Genomic DNA, 18981 nt, shown 5'->3' with positions numbered 1-18981 from the left:
ATTCTGCAGCAGAAAATCTATGTACAAACATGTATTGAATGAGGTATCACAAAATGATGGTTGACGTTGGTTAGTTTGTTGTTGTTTGTTGGTAATGATAATGATAATGGTGGAACTGTAAGCAAACACATGAGAGGTTCAGCAGACAGTCCAAATCACTATTAAACTACAGGAATCTATATAACTATATTAAATACCTTTTTTGGCCTTTTGTCTACTTCTATGAAACTCTCTGGCTGGAACTCTGGCTGTTCTCTTCTCTTCTCTCTCTGTTAGCACACTGAATACAGCCTGGTTTGCTAGGGAATTTCCCCATAGACACAGTGTAAGGCTGGTTGTGATTGGTTGAGGGCTCTGCATAGTGTAAGACTCACTGTGATTGGCTTACCTCTTCTAGCTAGATAATGACTCTTAAAGGTATATTTTCCTTTTCTGCCTATGTTAACAAAATGCATATATAACTGTTATAAACATTCACAACCATAAAATACAGTGATAACTCTGTGTCTAGCTTAAACATATGAGCATATGAGCTGTATAGTGGGGTTATTGGCAGGTTTAGGTGTATACAGAATATACTGCACTAATAACCTAGGACAGGTTTTAGCTGGCCAGCTACACAGCAGCCATAACAAACCAGCCAAATTGGAAAGAGAGACAGGGAGGTAAATGTAAATCTCCTAAAAATTACATGACCTCTTAAGTTTTTAACTCCCCCAATACTAATATTTCTAAAACAGAAACTGCTCAGGGGCAACGTTTGTCTGGATTTGGTTTATGTTATGGAATGAACATCATCATGGAAGGACATTGTAATAGTATATATTGTATGTAAAGCTGTATTTAGGTAGATACTTTCATTACTTAATATATGTTTTAGAGTTAGAGTCTCTTTTGTGATAGATTTTTTGGCCTAGGGAAAGGGTGTCCTAACTTTTTGCAAAGAGGGACAGATTTTGTAAGGTGAAAATGTGTGGGGGCCCACCATTCAGCCTGACATTCTTTGAACCATTAACATTAAATGCAAATTATTTTAAACTTTATTATGAAAGTTTATTGCAAATGGCATACTTTTCATTTCTTCACACAGAGCACAAATAAATCTAAACAAGTTTTTACCAAAATCACTCTGCCTTTTATATTTGACGACAACGTAAAATAAAGAAAAAGTCAGTCTGGAGAAAAAAGATTAAACATATCTAGGGTAATTCGAAACGATACATATTATTCACTATTAAATGCTCACAGTAAACTTCTAATTTCAAAACATGAGAACAGTAAAATAACGCTAACAGTTATCCTATTCAGTAGTACAAAACATTGAGGACCATATGAACTTGTGTATTACTCGTTCTTTTGTTTTTCAATTGACCTTCAAAAATTGAAAATATATTTGATTTTGAATCTGATATCAAAAATGTAAAAGGCCGTGTTTTTCATTATTTCAATTTTAGACTCTGATCAAAAATAGGAAATGGAAAAATGGGCTGCTGAACTGAATTTGATTTTACTAGTTAGTTTGTCGGGTTTACGAGACTCGGTTTGATTGTCAATTGAAAAACAAAAGAACAAATGATACATGAATTAAAAAGACTGCATAATTAAAACTGTGGTTTTGATCATCACAAAAAAAATCAATTCACTGGGATTTTAGAATTGATTCACCTCAGAAGGCTAAACAAATAACTTGCTTGCACTAATGTGAAGGATGATAGTGAGATTTCGACTGCAGTAAATTGGCCAGGTCCGGCTCGAAAACAGTAGTTTTGATGCACAAGATGTCACGCAGGTGAGAGTCACTTAGTCTCGTCCTCATGCGGTTTTTGTTAATGTTCATAACCAAGAATGTCTTCTCGCACAAGTATATCGAGCCAAACAACCTAAGCATTCTCTTAGCAAATGTTCGAACCTCTTGGAACCCGCCTTTATCTAGCTGTCGGTAAAAGTTGACAAGAGGGAGCTGTTGGTGCCGACTGCAACACTCAGTGTCATACTGCAGATCAATGAGCTCTAGCTGCAGTTGGTCTGGAGCATCATCAGGGTCCATGGAGATAGGAGAGGAAATCAGCCCGATCTCCTTTTTAATAGCTGCAAAATCCCAAAAGCACTGTTAAAACTCCTCAGCTAGAGATGAGATATCTGCTGCATACCTCCCTATTTGCCCACTGGTACTGATCTGTGGAAATTCGGTCATAATTTCCTGCAGTGAAGGGAAATGTGTGGTATTGGGCTGCATTTGTGACGTGTGCCTTTGGAACAGTAGCAGCTTGGTCCAAAAAGGCTTTGATGTGTAAATACAGTTGACATACCACTGCATTTTGTCCCGGAAGGCTCTTTTTTAGCGCGTTCAGATGTCGTGTTACGTCAACTAAAACTGCAAAATCAGCCAGCCAAACAGGATCAGAAAGTTCTGGCATCGGTTGTCCCTTTAGAATTGTCCGATTTCTTTCTTAAGAGAGTAGAAGCGCTACAGTGAATACCCCCGACTGAGCCATCTTACGTCATTGTGATACACAACTTCTCCGTATTCAGCCTGGATGTCCAGTAGAAACTGTTTAAACTGGCGGTGGCTTTGGAGCGAATATAATTAATAGCCTTTATCACCGGTTTCATAACATGATCATATTTCAGATGTTTGGCACAGAGAACTTGTCGGTGAATAATACAGTGAAGTTTTATAGCTTTGCCTACTTCTTCGCTGACTTTGTTACAGACTAGGGTTGATAATCCACTTCGTTCACCAGCCATGGCAGGTGTGCCATCTGTAATAATCCCATTGACTTTATTCCACGGTAGTTTCTCGGGATTACCCTTAAGGGAGTTAATATCAGATGAAACGTCTTCAGTTCTCCGTACCACAGTGTTATGAGCCAGGCAAACATTGGCAAACTCTTGCTTCTTCTTAGGACCAATTTTCTCCCCCATTTTCATCACACAGTCTTTAATAAATTCACATTATTCTCATTAAAAGGTTTGCAGTGCTTGGTAATCAGCGTTGCCACCTTCGTAGCTTGCCTTTGTGGCATTTTTATTTGACTCCTGGGCTCTTGTGAAAAAGCGATGCTGTGCCGTTAAAACAGCGTCAGGTTGCTTCTATTTTTCGCCACGTTTGTTCCCAGTTAACTTGTCTTGATTTTGAATTACTTTAAAACAGTCACAGTCTCTTGACAAACTAGGCAAACACAGTTGTTTCGTGTTTGAGTGAAAAAATACTCCAATTTCCACTTGTCCTGGAAGCAGTGGCCCTCGCTGTAACTTTCCTTTTTTGTTTTTTAGTTACAGTCGCCATTTTAGAAATGAGCTAGAAAGGTTCACACAAGCGTCCCATGGCGAGAGTGCAGCCACAGGTCTACTTCCATCTTCTGGTGAAATATAACATAGCTTTTTAGATTTTTGGACAGAGGCTGTGGTGGAAATCTGAACTCGGGCTGCAAATGGCCCCTGGGTCAGACTTTGGACATGCCTGGCCTATGGTGTCCATAAATTAGGGATGGTTGTAAGATAATCAAAACTTTATCTAGAAAATTTCAAACAATATATTAAACCTCCTGCATAATATTCAGCACATCTAGCCATATGAGATTTTCATTCAGGTAGCCTGGAATACATATGACTTAACTACCTGATAACCTGATTGTTATAAATGATGTTTAAATTCTGGATCATTGGTTGCTAATACTGGGACACTTTTGAATTACTAATAGACAAAAGATTTTAAGTGAAATGTGCCAAATTCCTATTTATCTGTAAAGCTGTCGATATAGAGTGGTTGGACGTAAAGAAATAATAAAACAACCCCATGGTATTCATGTTGGCAAGTACTGCTTGTTTCTATAAGTATTAATAGTTGCTCATTTTTATCCCTATGGAGAAGAGTTGATAAGATGCTGCAGACAATGCTAAGAAGTATAATAAAATATAAGCCATCTGATATTTTTTGTCCCGTCTGATTGCTATTCCTCCTTGTTGAGCTGAGTCTGTAGGGTTTGCAGGAGTTACATAAAAACTAACTTATCACAAAGATAATATTGAGAACCAATGTTATTTAAAGTCAATGGTTACTTTAAAAATGAACAAAATAACAAGATTCTGTAGGTAGATGTGGGAGAGGGGCGGGGAGAGGAACATGAATTATGGACAGTTACCTATGGACAGCTGGCATCTTTGTAAGATTTACTATCTATTCTTGTTCTGGTGTAAATGTTTGGATTTCCCAAGGAGAATACAAGTCGACATGGATATGTGGCAGTAATTGGAGACATATGGTGGAGATGCTCTGGTGGGCTAAAATAGAATAATACATGTTTACTTGTTTTGCAGTGCTATATACTAAAAGTTCCAGTGTGGTGGAAATTATAAAGGACAATTTTTATATTTTTTTTTAGTTTTGTAGTTGTTCGCATGTGTCCATTTTGCACCCATCAGATTTTTTCTTGTGCTGCGCTTTGACACACATATTATGCATTTCCAGTATAAAATTTCTGTTACATTCAGATAACGACACTAGTCAGTGAATCTGAAAGGTTTTTCCTTTAATGATAATTAGACGTATAACTTAATTTTAGAATTTCCTGCCAAAGAATACCAATACTAGACATTATTATGCTATTTATGCCTGAGAACATTTTTTTTCTGTTACATAGTTACTTAGTAAATCAGGTTGAAAAAGGACAAAAGTCCATCAAGTTACAGGTGTGGGAGGGGTGTCTTGCTGTAGGGAATAATAGAAAGGTTTTGCATATACATAAAACAATGTATTGTCATGAAAGTTGGGAAATTATAACTAACAGGAGGAACCTGATGTATAAACTCACTCACAATGTATAAAGAACTGAAGGAGCCAGGCCTGGTACATCTCTGTAATGTAAACATGGAAAAGATGGCATTACCATATGATGGCTGCCCACAGCTGGGCCTCAAACATAACTTAAGAGGCATAATTCAAATTCCTTTGTGAGTTTGTAGTTTTCTGCAGATATCGCAATGTCTGGTGACAGGGCAGACATAGTTGTTTTGTAGACAATACTGTTAAGAGACAGAACTGGTAATATCCTTTTATTGGTTTCCAGCCCCATTTCCATTGCTATTAAGCACATAACATTCATATAATAGGATACACCTGGAGCTATGGAAAACATTCCATCTTCTGGGCAGATGATACATTCATAGGTAATTAGCTTTTCTTGTATGGTAATGGAACCCTGCAGTTACTAGGACTGTTCAGAAGAAACACAGGGGAGTCAAAATACCTTTACAGTGAAAACAAGATTTAATCAATAAGTGGGTTTTGGATAAAAAAAAATTCTATTTTGTTTTAATTTCTCTGTCCCCACTGGAGATATTTTCTCTAATCTATTATATGATATCTATGCAATCTATGATATCTTCATGACCACATATAAACCTGAGGTGTGAGAAAATTGGATCATTCATCTGGAGTTTAATGGAAGATTCCCCTTCATGTTCATTCCCGGGTTATTGGCGATAGGGACACAAACAGCAAAATAAAATCTTACAAAAGGTCTGAACCCTTACAACTTTATTACAAAGTTTTTCTTTTATTGTCCCTGGTTCATAAAATGATGGAAAATCTAACTTTAGAAATGTCTCAGGAACAGAACAGAAGATGGGGAATGATGACAAAGATGGGAACAAAAAATATGGGGCAACACCACTCGAAACAAGAGTTTATGCTTTGGGGAGTATTTTTTTTTTTAGAGTTGGACTTTTCCTTACTTTTTGTTGTGTCTCTGAGAAAGCAATTTATGGGAAATCTCCAACAGGGCACCAAAGAAACCCCTCCATACAAACTGACAGATGATAACTATTTTCTAATCTAGCTAAACACTTTGGATTTTAAATACACTAAATATAAAATCTGATATGCCAAAACAAAATGTAAAATTACAAAACAAATATAATATTTTTATTTTTTCAAATTTGAGATTAGTTAATGGCTATAATAAATTTTAATACTAGTGGATGGAGCCAATGATGTGGCATCTTATGGTGTTTGCATTACACTGTATAATGTGCCATGACTTTGTACAATACAAGTTGCATTATGACTGGACTTGGAGGGCCACCAGCCTGACCTTCAACAAGATCATCTAGTTGTTTGAAGCCCAGTCTTTAGCACAACTATTGTTTACAGGACACATAAACATTTGTTATTGAAATCCAGCTGCACTTCGCTACCCTGCCTCTTCTTCACATTGCAACTGTATTATCAAGAGCAATATATCCCTTTCCATGTCTGCCCATCTTCCTGATGCAGGTTTAGATATATGGCTGGACAATTTATTGTATTTGGTTGAACAAATTTTTCATCACTGGCCCAATGTGGCAGCCTTCCATAAACAATGTAAATCTGTGAAAGCAAGTGTGACATTTCTAGGAATCAATACAAACACTATACTTGCAGAATTTGCTGGCTTTGCTTTTACAATAACAATGAGTTTGTAAAATGGTCTACAAAACTTGTTTTCATCTGTCATTACTGATTTTTAAAATATACCATCTTATCTGTCACATTCACACATGTTGCTGGATTATTATTGGTGGTGGTCCTGGTAACAAAAAGTAAAAAATGTCAATGTAATACATACAAAGTGTCTGTAATTTATTATGGTAGTTATATAAATAAGTCATACTGGTATATTTAGCAATTTTCATTTTATACAAACATTGTACCTTTTTTTATTGATGTAGCAACAGTAGTCTAAAATCTGACATTACTGTGAGCTACACCTAGGGGGTCCATTTATAAAGCAGTGAATCTAATATTCAGCTCATGTTCTCTGGTGAATAATATTCCAGATACAAGTGTTTTCAAAGAAGGTGATTAAATGTCCACCAGAAAAAGTGTGGTGAATGTCAGATTCACTGCTTTACAAACAGATGCTGAAGATATTACATTACATTGCCTTATTAAATTACATCTCAAATTAATACTTTTAAGTTTAAATTTTGCTTTGTGTCTCATTAGGAAGAAATTTATTTCCAGTTCCTTGGATTCAACAAGAAGAGAAAGAGAATTTCCTGTTAATCAACACTGATCGAGTGTCCCCCATATGGAAGATGTCCTTTCTATTCATGTTCCAGTGACAATTGTAATATTTTACAGTTTCCATTACTTTCTATTCCAGTGACAAGGGAGTGGAGTTTTACCAGTTGCAATGAGACAGAAATAACCTGATAGGGGTTCTAAATAGACTCACTAAGTAATGATGATCAGTATACTGTGGGGGTAGAATTAGGTTTTGGTGGTTAAGGAGAAATATTCTGTTACATTTATCTTTTCTTAATTATTGTGTTTCCAATATTACTAATATTAAGATTAGTAAATTGCACTGAAGTTGCCATCATCCATTGCTTATTCCAATAGCAAGTACTTCAGATGGTTAGAAATTCTCTCTAACCCCCACCCCAAACCCAGCTTCACCTTTCCTCCAGAAAACTTCCCCAAAATTTTAAAGGATGATCACATACAAACAGACAGCCACAGAGGTATAATGCAAAAGACATTTGTTTTTTTTTTATTAAAACTGAATAATTATATAAAATAGAATGTGTGTCCATGTGATCAGTAAAAAAAAAAAAAACAAACAAACAAAAAGCAACCGGGAACAACAGCCTGGTCCTCTCCAGAGCCTCTAAAGGTGAGGATGTTGCACTGCAGACTGTAGGAAGGAAGCTGGGGTCGAGGCAGGCAGCAAAAAAGTGAGGTCAGAGCAAGGGAAGGCAGAAAATAGGCAGGCGAGTCTAAGGCAAGAGGTGATGGACTTTGGGAGGCGGTTCCCAGATGTGCCAAGGTCAAGGCATGCACCAGAAGTGGGGTCCAAACAATCTAGCAGATAAGAATCATGCTTGGAGAAATGGAACCAGTATGGTGCGCTATGGCTTGCAAAGGTGACTTGAGCCCTAAGAAGGGCTAAGGCGCAGAGTCTAAGCAACAGCCTGGTCTTCTCCAGAGCCTCTAAAGGTGAGAAGGTTATGCTGCAGACTGATGCTGGTTGCGGTCCTTGGGCACACCAGGGTGGGCAGAACAAGCTATTTCTGGTGGCTAGAGATAGTTGCAGGGTGAGTGGAACACAGATCACCTAGTCCTGAGCGATTTCCACTTCAGGGCCTATGGGAAGGCAGCTATTGCCCAACAGATAATAACTCCAGTACTTATTGCTTTACAAGTTCCCTCAGAGGTTCTATCAGCAATAAATTCTTCTCCGTTTATGAAAATACCTTCACTCTCTGTCATTCCCTCAAGTTCCATGTCTCCTCGCTCTACAAAGTCAACTCCTTCTGTTGTATCTTCAGAGGTTCATCCAAAATTCAGATAATTCTGAATTACTTGGCTCCTGGAGGATGGGTCTTGAGAGAACGCAATCCGAAACATCTCTTGGGCGGTGCTGCTGAGGTTCCCCCAGCCCTTTGGTGGTGCAACGTGATCAAAGTCGTTCTGCCAATAGACAAAAGTTTGAAAGTGTGGGTCTTCCAACAAGGCTTTTCCCCATGGCAGGTACCCTTTGAGGGCAACAAACAAAAGAACACCAAGGGCCCAGATATCCACTCCAGGATGCACAGGGATGGTCTCCTTCGGCTTCAGCTGACAAAGTTCAGGAGACATATACGGGATGATTGGGAACATGGCTGGAACATCGGTTCCCATAAACTGAGTTAGTTCAAAGTCATTCAGTTTTACGCTTTTACATTCTTCATCCATTAGGGGAATATTGTCTGGCTTCATGTCTCTATGCACCAGTCTTTTACTGTGCATATATTCAAGGGCCTGGGAGATCTGCACCGCACATCGTTTTACAAGCACTTCCGTAATTCCAACCTGGAAAATAATTGTATGAAATATTGCTGTAAAATAGTTTTCTTCAAGTTACTTTAAATACCACATTGTTGATTCCTAAACGGTGCAAAGACTCACAGGTCAACGTTAGTGTAACCAATCTTTGCTTTAGCAAAAAAAAAAAATCATAATATAAGTCTTGCCAACTCTGTTAGTCCTGGTGAGTATGGTCACTGAAATACACATGGACACCGAATCTAAAATTTTTTGCCACTAAAACAGAGGTCTATGAACAATCTTACAATGATTCATTCTTAGTACAACTAAAGGTGAAATTCCCTTCACTTTGTAAAGTTTTTCTCATTAACGGTTTTGTCTTCATGAAAAAAAATCAAGGAAAATCTTGACAAAAGGATACAGATCGTGCAAAATAACTGACAGGAGATCTACCCATTCCCTGCTATATGGTTATACAGAAGTTTAAAGTGTTCCCCAGCAGCTGGTGATGGCATCATACTTGCATGAGCTTTTGTGTCATTTAATGTACTTACCTCCGACTGAATAAGGGAATGAAGAGTTCCCGCTGGGGCCAGTTCCTGGGAAAAGGCAAAGTAGTCCACAGTATCCACAAAACTGGAATACGTCGAAATATTTCCTTCATGTCCAGTAAGATATACTGACAAAGTCAGTTCATGAAGGAAGGCATCCTGGTCGAGTCACTCTATTTCCATTATCTTCATGGCTACATGTCTTCCTGCGAAAGACAAAAAAAATGTTGAGTAAAAAAGAAGTGGAACATTTAGGACTATATGTGATGTCGATTACATGAGCCATTAAGTTTGCCTTGGCTGATATACAGTATAAAAGCTTGTATAGAGAAGTACAGCAACGGGAGCCTACATGCTTTTTTTCTGGCAGGTTTATGTTAAGACACAAAATATTACTAATTCAAGAACTGTACAAGACAGATTGAATTAGTAAGACCTATTTTATGTGGGCAATATTCTACAGAACAATGTCTACATGAGATATTATATTGACTTGTTCATTATCACTTTGATGCCCAATTGTACCACCACCACTAGCATTGAAGGTTTATGTTAGGGTTAGGGTCACGGTTTTCAGCTACCTATATAAAATTCTGAATCTTTTAAAGGCCTATTAAAGCCTATCTTTTTCCCTGATATTCCTCTCCTTCACCTTTCTTATATTTTATGTGAGATCATTGCTTGTTGCTTGACTAGGATTCCGCCTTTTTTAAGGTGAAGAAATTATTGATATTTTTGCATTATGGTTATCTGCCCAAATCTAAGCAACAAAACCCATACAAAGAAAACACCTATTATAGCCAACTTACCCATTTACCTGTCAAAAGCCAACATAACTGTTCCGTAGCTTCCACTCCCAAGGTAACTGAGATCTCAAAGCTTTATTCGGCCGTGTTCTCAATTTCCACACAGATGTAGGCTTCCATTTTCTTTGTGGTCTTGTCTTGTTTTCCTCCTTAAAAAGAAAAAAAGATCAGCAATACAACAGATATATTTAGAATACAAACCTTATATGAGAACTGAATGATCAGCTGTTAAAGAGGTAAAAAAGAAGAAATGGATTTCTGCAGGGCAGATAAAGCTTTCTGCAAGATCCACTCTTAGCAACTTGGTATCAGAAAGAGACCATGAAGACACTAAGAAGATGTCTGAGGTCCACAAACTACATTTGTCTTTTATACACAAACTTGTCCAGGGTCTGTAGACCACTCCCCAATCAGACATGATGGGATTTCAGACACCTTTATTAGAATGCATATTGAGACAACACCTAAACCGGACCAGTCAAGAGGCTTCCATTGTATTTATAGCCAAAGTGTGAACATGTTAAGGTCACAATGGGTAGCTTGGGGTGGCTATGTATTTCTTGTCACTACTTTAAAATTTTTTCATATTGACAACAATTAAACCTTCAAGGAGTTTTGACATGTTTAAACATTTGCAAAAAAACTTCACCTATACTGATTTTTATATTACAATATACTATTTTACCAACTAGTGCATCTTTCAAAATTAGTACAGAAACTGCAGTTACAGAAGTACCACACATTACATTTTGTACAGCAATACAAGTTTGTATTGCTGTATATGTCCCAATATGGGATTTTCACTCTTATTGCTGTGATCAGTGTTGTCTCCAGCTCTGAAAGGGACATGAAGCTTGAAGAGGTGTGAAACATCTTGAAGATTACAAGACCAACTCCAGCTGAATGTGACAAACTACTACTAGATATTCCAAGAGCCAAATTGTCTGTCACTGAAGAGATCTGTTCACTAGTTGTTGGGTCTATAGGACGAAACATGAAGGGAAATCGTAGTGACAGTTTTATCCTTCTACATAATCTATAACGAAAAAAAAAAAAAATATGGGTGAAAACACCACTGCCAAAATATCAGCCCTTTGTACACACACAAACAAAAACTTGTACAGGTGCAAACACATATGAAGATTGTGCTTGTAGTATTGTCACACAGGGCAGAGTGCAAGCAATATTTCTGGAGTCATTCTTCATGGTTAATAAGGTGTAAAGGATTTTTAAAGCATGTCAGTTTTATATACCATTACTCCATAGTTCTTGCCTGGTGCTGTCAGTTTAAGGCTTGACATAGACAAATCTGTAGACATGGCTTGTGGTATTCACAATGAACGGGCAGCTCAATGCAAAAAAAAAACGTTTGTGGATGAGCCCTGTAAGTTTTATTCTACCATCAGAATCCTAAAAACATAATTAATACAAAGTATTAATTAATGTTTCTCATTTACAGAATGTGATTACATTGATAGTAATGTATATCATATAAACATATATTTGTATAACATATACAAAAAATGAACTTTACTGGATCTCTACAATTCTGCTCTATTTATGCAATTTATAGATTGTTTTTGCTTAAGTTGCATGCACATTTGGCTACTTAACATCTCTGCAGGATAAACATTTTACTAAAATATGTATTAATTTTATTAATCAACTGATTAGAAAAATATCTATTAAAATTTAATATATCTATAAGAATATATATAGAATTGTGTATGTGAATTTATTGATTAAATATTTCTGAGAAAACAATGAATATTGCACGCATCAGATTATTTTGTTTTTGCAATAAACAAAGTATATAAAGGTGGAAATGTAAAACAGATTAAGACTACAACCAACATTCTATTCTCCTGTCCCTTGTAATGAAAATATGATTTTTTCCCCCTGCAGTCTGACAACAAAATGTCCCCAAACTCCCCATCTATTGTTACTGAAAAGAAGGTTATTTTACTAGTGAATCCTGGATATGTGAAAGGCATAGAACCCAAGGGCAGGTTCAGAGAATCTCAATTTATATGGAGCATGCCTCTACATAGAGCAGGGTTTGGTCAAAGTATTGCAAATGGCAGGGAATTAACTTTCATTAGTTTATGAATGAAAAAACGTTTAACCATTGATTACAAGGAATTACAACAAATATTCTACTCCCTTCCTGGGACACATCTAACAAAGTGAAGCTCACAATACCCAGAAACTATATGGACCATTTATAATGTTCATCACACAGATTTCAATCTGCCCAAGTTTTCTAACCTTGCTACAAAAAAAGCTGCATTGCAATGATCATTTCCTATGATTCTAAATTCCCATTATTGTCCCCTAAAATGCCCTAAACAATCATTTCTGCATGAGAATTGCCTGATACCGGTCATAATATTTTATCAAATGTAATAACTGGATAGATAAAGGCCATCTATCTTTGTTGTTTTGATGTAACCCATAAGCAATAAAGGTTTCAGATAAAAATAACTATACCATAATATCATACCATAATTGGACCTGATATAAGCCTCTTGTACAGCAGACTTACACTGGGAAAGGGGAAAGCAGCCATTCAGTTGGGCTGACATGCACTCACAATGACACCTAATATTCTGGTAATGCTAATTGATCTTCTTTAATTAATGAATGAATTAATTAAGCTTTTAGGCTCCCATTTAGCACAATGTTTATTTGTATTTATTCTCTGGGTCTGATAACTTGTGACCATAAACCCCTTAAGATTCCCACTAGAATCATACATCTGAGAGCCATGTTACATCAGTTACTGTATTCATACTTCAACCTTTAATAAAACTTACACTAAGCTTGTATTATGGTATGCATGCAGCCCCTGCTAGATTCAAGGTGAATGGCATACCAGATATTATCCAGGTGATAAAGACAACAGTTCCTGATTTTTCAGCTCAATACTTCAGGAAGGGCATGATCAGGTTAGTGGTTTTTGCAAGGAGTTTTGGTTTGGACTAAATAGGTGCGTTCATGTTTCCTTTTTTGACTGGCAGTGGGAGGTGGCAGTGTTTTTGTGGATGTTACATATAGTGTCCAGGGGCGGTTTGCTTCCTACCACCTCCATAGACTAAAATTGGTGCAAACACTTAGAAATACTTGTGCAAATGTTTGTAATCAATTTCTACAAGAGGGTTTTTTTTCACCAAAAAAGTAACCACTCTGCTAGTCTTTTGCAGCTGCTTGTAAACTTCTGCACAGGTGTTATAAAAGTCTGAAAGAGCCCAGCAATGACATCCTGTTACCACTCTCAGGTACATAGTGTATGGCATATGGCAGTAAGTGTCCGGGGATGTTAAACGCTGCAGTAGTGTGAACATGATCAAAATGTTTCCTGACCCCTATATATATATATAAGAGTGAGTACTGTATGTTCTATGGTTCTGTAGGATTCTAGCTTCAAATCTTCCTATTTATGTAACCAATTTGTTTTCTTACATATTACATTTTTTTCTCACTTTTTTTATTATTGGTCTTTTAATAAAGCAGATCTCCATAAAACAAATCATTTTATCTGCATTTTTACACATAATAAAGGACCATTTCAGATGAACAGCATTGTGTAGTTCTTTACTTATTTCATTACTTATCTTCATTCGCAGTTCATTACTGAATGCGCAGGCCCATTACTGCTGAATTATTACCTAGAATACATTTTCCGTCTCTTCTTGTTTCAAGAATTCCAGGATTTCATGCACACATGTATTTTGAGAAATACAAAGGCTGCCATTTCTCAGCCCCTTGGAAATTCTACCTACCTGGATGGTTCCGGCATTGGGAATTTAGGTCAATGACCTAGAGTAAGTATGCAGCTGGAGAAGTCTAAGAAAAGTCAGAAATCCTGAGGTGCACTTATTGTAGGTAATTGGATCAAAAAGTATTTCAGACTCTGCTCAGCAGTGACACCAGGCAGCTAATATTGGTTTTGTAGGAGTCAGAGGTAACCCCATTTTGGGCTCCTGGTATCGGCTTCTTTTATGGCCCATTACTGCTGCATTGTAGTATCACATGGTAATGGTCATTCTGAATGGCCTCCTATTGCACTATGGTGACTCATGTGCTTTGCAGTACAACATAGTAATGTGCAGTGTGCTCCTGGACATGGAACATGGTCCTTAAGGTGAAGTGAATAGACATTAATAGATGAATGGGCCCTTAGGGACATCTAAAAAGCAAAAACAATGGCACACCTAACAATGTCAATGTGTCTGTATGAGGATACATAAGGGTATGGTAACACAAGATTAGTCTGGAAGTGAAAGAGTTCATTTTCCTAGCTGTTTCATGACCTTTTTTGCATCATCTAAAGCAAAAATCGGTACGTCGGGGGATTGGTGTACCCCTAGGGTATAAAATAAGACCAAAGAGCAATATACCAGATCTATTAAGGACTTGTGCAGGCTGGACGTATCTCCCTGCTACACTTTGTTGACAGTTGTCCTCTCTAATGCAGACATAGATAGCAGTATTGTTTTTTCCTCTGTTATCTGTGGCTCCAATATATGGATTTATATCAATATATGGATCATCTACCCTGTTCTAAAGTATATTCATTTTTGCTCTGTTGCAAATTCTCCCTCACTTTCTTAACCTTAGTCACATATGTGTGGCTATTTCATATCCAAATATGAGACCTGACCACTAGAAATATGATAAGGGACTTTCAATAGATAGAAATTAGCTTTGTCATATATAATCAGACTATTTCCCATCCCAGCATGGAGCCTGATTACTAAAGAAATGATGAGGACCTATCACAGGATGGGAATTTGTCTGCTATAATCTAATTCTCATCGCAATACTGGATGCTGAGGTCCTTCCATAGAATGGGAATCGGCCTTATCATATCTGAAAATTTCCTTTCCAAATATCAAAAATGACCACTGGAGCAACGCTCGGCCCTTATTGGCTAAAAGCCAACTAATTCCCATCACAATATTTGAATCTTTCATTTTTCAGGGACAGTGTAGGGAAAACGGACTTGTAAATGAAACCAAAGGGCTGTAGTGTGCACAGACTGTTTTTCACTTCTGTTCCAATCACCTCTCCAAAAAAAATTACCTTTTTCCCTTGAATGTAAAGTGAATATAACGGCAGATTGATAAGGGACTGACTGGTGGATTGGATGCAGTATGGTTTACTCTTCTCTATGTCAGTGACTAGGGAGACACTACGTGAATGAACATTGTAGCTTGTCCAGAAAATTGAATGGGATAATTGTTTTTTTAGCACCACATCCCTTGTGTATATCTATGCAATTCCAATTTTATCCAACTTGGTATTTGAAGGTGCTTTTTCAATAAACAGACAAATTATTAAAAAGAGTTCTCAGTTTTATTAAGCTAAATATTACTTCTTGAAAACATATAAAGGGCCAATAAATATTGAAAATTACAATTTACATAATATATGCAATAATAATCATAACATTTTTCATGCTAATAATCTTAGGATTTGCATGAATGAATTGTCCAATCTGCAAACACTGATTCTTTAGAACCCAACAGTGCGTTGTGAGCTGCAGGCAAGGTGCCAGCAACCAGGAGCCACACGGGAACACTTGCCCCCACCACAGATCCGACTTGTACCCTTGGAATGACTATTAACGCTTTAACATGTAATATGTGTTCTTATCAATCTGATCTGACAAAGCAGCCAGAATGTAGGAGAAAGTCTTCCCAAATATTAAATACCTGTAACAGAAAACAAAATTCGAAAAACTCAGAAAAGGCTTTTTACATCTGCCTATTTTCATCTTTCATCTAATCATTTGTTGATTAGGTTCCTGTCACTAGTTCATTCTTAATCTGAACTTTATCTGAAAAATAGACCCTACTTTTGCTTCCAATTGTTTTTTAATTTGATCATAAAGTCTGCATACACGCGTGCAATAATTATCGTTGGAAACGACTAACGACTGTTCGTCCGATAATCGTTAACAACTGAAGTGCACAACGATGCCAATGAACGAGGATTGTCGCTGGAAACGAAGGGCCGGCCCGGTGGTCTGATTGGGTGACGACTGTTCCCAATCTATTGTGTGTACGGTCGTTCAGTGATTGTGGATGGTTCTGCAGTACACTTTTTCCTGTACATGTCACTTCCTACATCGTTCATTTTGTTTTAACGCTTGTATCATTACAATATGTACAGAATTGTGCACAATACAATCGTTCAAAATAATTGTGCATAATCAATGATCCATTGTTAGTCGTTTGTATTCTAACGACAATTATTGCACTTGTCTACCTAGCTTAAGCTCCATGCCCTGAAGAGACTCCAAGAATCAAATGTCTGACCATAGATCCTAGAAAAGCCTCACACTTCCACCTTCCCAATGTACTGTCTCTACACCCCTTGTCCCTTGCCTCCACTACTGTACATTTAGGGGGACATCTGACAGTCACAGTGCCAGTCTTGTGGCCCCCATCCACACAAGAGCTGACAACAGCCGTCTGCGGAGATCCTTGTTCTCCTAAGAAAATTATTAGTTTTCAAGGAGTCACATGGTACAGACCAGGAAGTTAAATTTGTTTATTATTAAAAGCATGCAAACAACAAACATCAATGGTTTTCATGAAAACATACAAAAATAACAATAGAGACTGACAGTTTACATTCTCATCCAGGTGCCCTGTAGCATCATACTACACCAACTAGAAAAAGTGTGTCAAAATCATATTACTGCCGAGTCTGGAATGCTCCAAATACTCACTTCACATAACCCATGCAATAGAGGAAAGGGATACCTTTTAAAGGGGGCAGACTTCACTAACATATAGTCGACAATGGAAGGCAAGCCGGGCTGAATCTCTAAACTTTAGGGGAATCCTTTCCAAACTTCCTAAACGCAAACCCTCCCTCAGTACCGAACCTGCCTACCCCCACCCCCTAACTTCCCATTTCCCAGCTGCATAGAAAAAGGCTTGAACCAAGACCAAAAAATCTGTTGAGGGTTCTCAACCAGCATGTCACTAAAATGATACTTTTTTGAAAGAAAGAACAACATTGTATCTCCAGGCCACCCTTCCTGGACAGGCAAATCACATTCTTCTTAAACATCGGAGCATGGAGAGCAGGGTAAGTGGATCTATTGATGGTACAGATCCCAAAGTCATGTGGGGATAATGTAAAAAGATTTCCACTCCAGCGCCTATGGGAAGGTAGCTGTTCCCTGACAGATAAAGAAATGCGGTATTTGTTGCATTACAAGATCCCTTCATTTCCAGTTCTACAAAGTCGCTTCCTTGTGTGGCATCTTCAGGGATTCATCAAAAATTCAGATAATTCTAGATACCTAGGTACCTGGAGGATGGGTCTTGAGAGAACAGAATCTGGAACATCTCTTGGGCCCTCCTGCTGAGGTTCCCCCAGCCCTTTGGGGGTGCAACATGGACAAAGTTGTTCTGTCAATAGATGATGTTTTGAAAGTTTGCATCTTCAACCAAAGCTTTTTCCCATGGCACGTACCCTTTAAGGGCAACAAACAAAAGAACACCAGAGCCCAGATATCCACTCCAGGATGTACAAGTATGGTCTCCTTCAGCAGAAAAAGTTCAGGGGCCATGTTTGGGATGTTCGGGAACATGGGTAAACATCAGTACCCATGCACCGAGTTAGTCCAAAGTCATTTAGATTTATGCCATTACATTTTTTATCCATGAGAAGAATATTGTCCGGCTTCAGATCTCTATGCACCAGTCCTTTACTGTGCATATATTCAAGGGCCTGGGAAATCTGCACTGCACATCGTTTCACCATCACTTCCAGAATTCCAACCTGGAAAATTAAAACAAATATATGAAATATTGCTGTAAAACTGTTTTCTTTAAAAAGCCACCCAATCTAAATACCACATTGCCAATTCCTAAACCGTGCATAGACTCACAGGGCAACATTACTGCCACCAATTTTTTTTAGCAAACATTGGTGAACATGGTTACTTAAATACATTAACTTGTAATGTAAAATTTTACAGTTGTCACTAAAACAGAAGGCTATGATCAATCCTAAATGGGGATTAATTCTGGTTACAACTAACAGTGAAATTCCCTTCACTTTGTAAAGATTTCTCCTGCTTGTTTTGCCTTCATGAAGGAATAAAGGAAAATCTTGACAAAAGGATACAGCCCGTGCAAAATAACTGACCGGTGTTCTACCTATTCCCTGCTTTATTGTTATACAGAAGTTTAAAGTGTTATTCAGCAACTGGTGATGACATCATACTTGTGTGAGCTTTTTTGTCAGCAAATTTACTTACCTGTGCCTGAATAATAGAATGAAGGGATCCTGCCGGGGCCAGTTCCGGGGAAAAGCAGATAAAATCAAAACTGGAATATATTGAAATAATTCCTTCATGTCCGGTAAGAAATACTGACAAGGTCAGTTTATGAAGGAAGGTGTCCAGTTCCACTAACTCCTTTACCTTCATGGCAACATTTCTTCTTGTGCAAGAGAAAAAAAAAATTATTGAGAACAGAAGTAGAACATTTAGTACTATCAGTGATGTCTAATACATGAGACATTTAGTTTGCCTTGGCATTAAGCATTTTTCTAGCTGGTGAATGGAGACATGGGGGATTTTAACAGCATAGATCATATATAATCAACACATTAGTTTTTATACAAAATAACATTGATTAAGACACATGATTTCTACCCATTAGATACTATCAACAATTCTCTAGTGCAAGCTCTGTTCCTAGAGCAAATCATTCAAAGTGTGTCATCATTCATGGATGATCTACTACCATTTCATCAGGGGTAATAGATAACAGGGCGTATCTTGCTAGTTCAATCTATAGTT

General features: G+C 37.5%; 1 protein-coding gene and 1 pseudogene across 1 annotated transcript; both read right to left on the bottom strand.

Annotated features, from left to right (window-relative positions):
• Positions 1-7996: 7996 nt before the first annotated feature.
• On the bottom strand, positions 7997-9513 carry LOC140329692 (serine/threonine-protein kinase SBK1-like; the record flags this gene model as incomplete). Its single annotated transcript, XM_072410081.1, has 2 exons — positions 7997-8839; positions 9349-9513. Coding segments are annotated over 2 exons (684 nt in total), but the record flags the coding sequence as incomplete, so codon positions are not given.
• A 6264-nt stretch (positions 9514-15777) lies between these two features.
• Positions 15778-18606, bottom strand: LOC140329691 (serine/threonine-protein kinase SBK1-like; annotated as a pseudogene).
• Between the last annotated feature and the right edge of the window lie 375 nt (positions 18607-18981).

This window comes from Pyxicephalus adspersus, chromosome 4, assembly GCF_032062135.1.
Source record: "Pyxicephalus adspersus chromosome 4, UCB_Pads_2.0, whole genome shotgun sequence".
NCBI classification, from domain to species: Eukaryota; Metazoa; Chordata; class Amphibia; order Anura; family Pyxicephalidae; genus Pyxicephalus; species Pyxicephalus adspersus.
The sequence above is the reverse complement of the archived record's forward strand: the minus strand, read 5'-3'. Positions and strand labels throughout refer to the sequence as shown.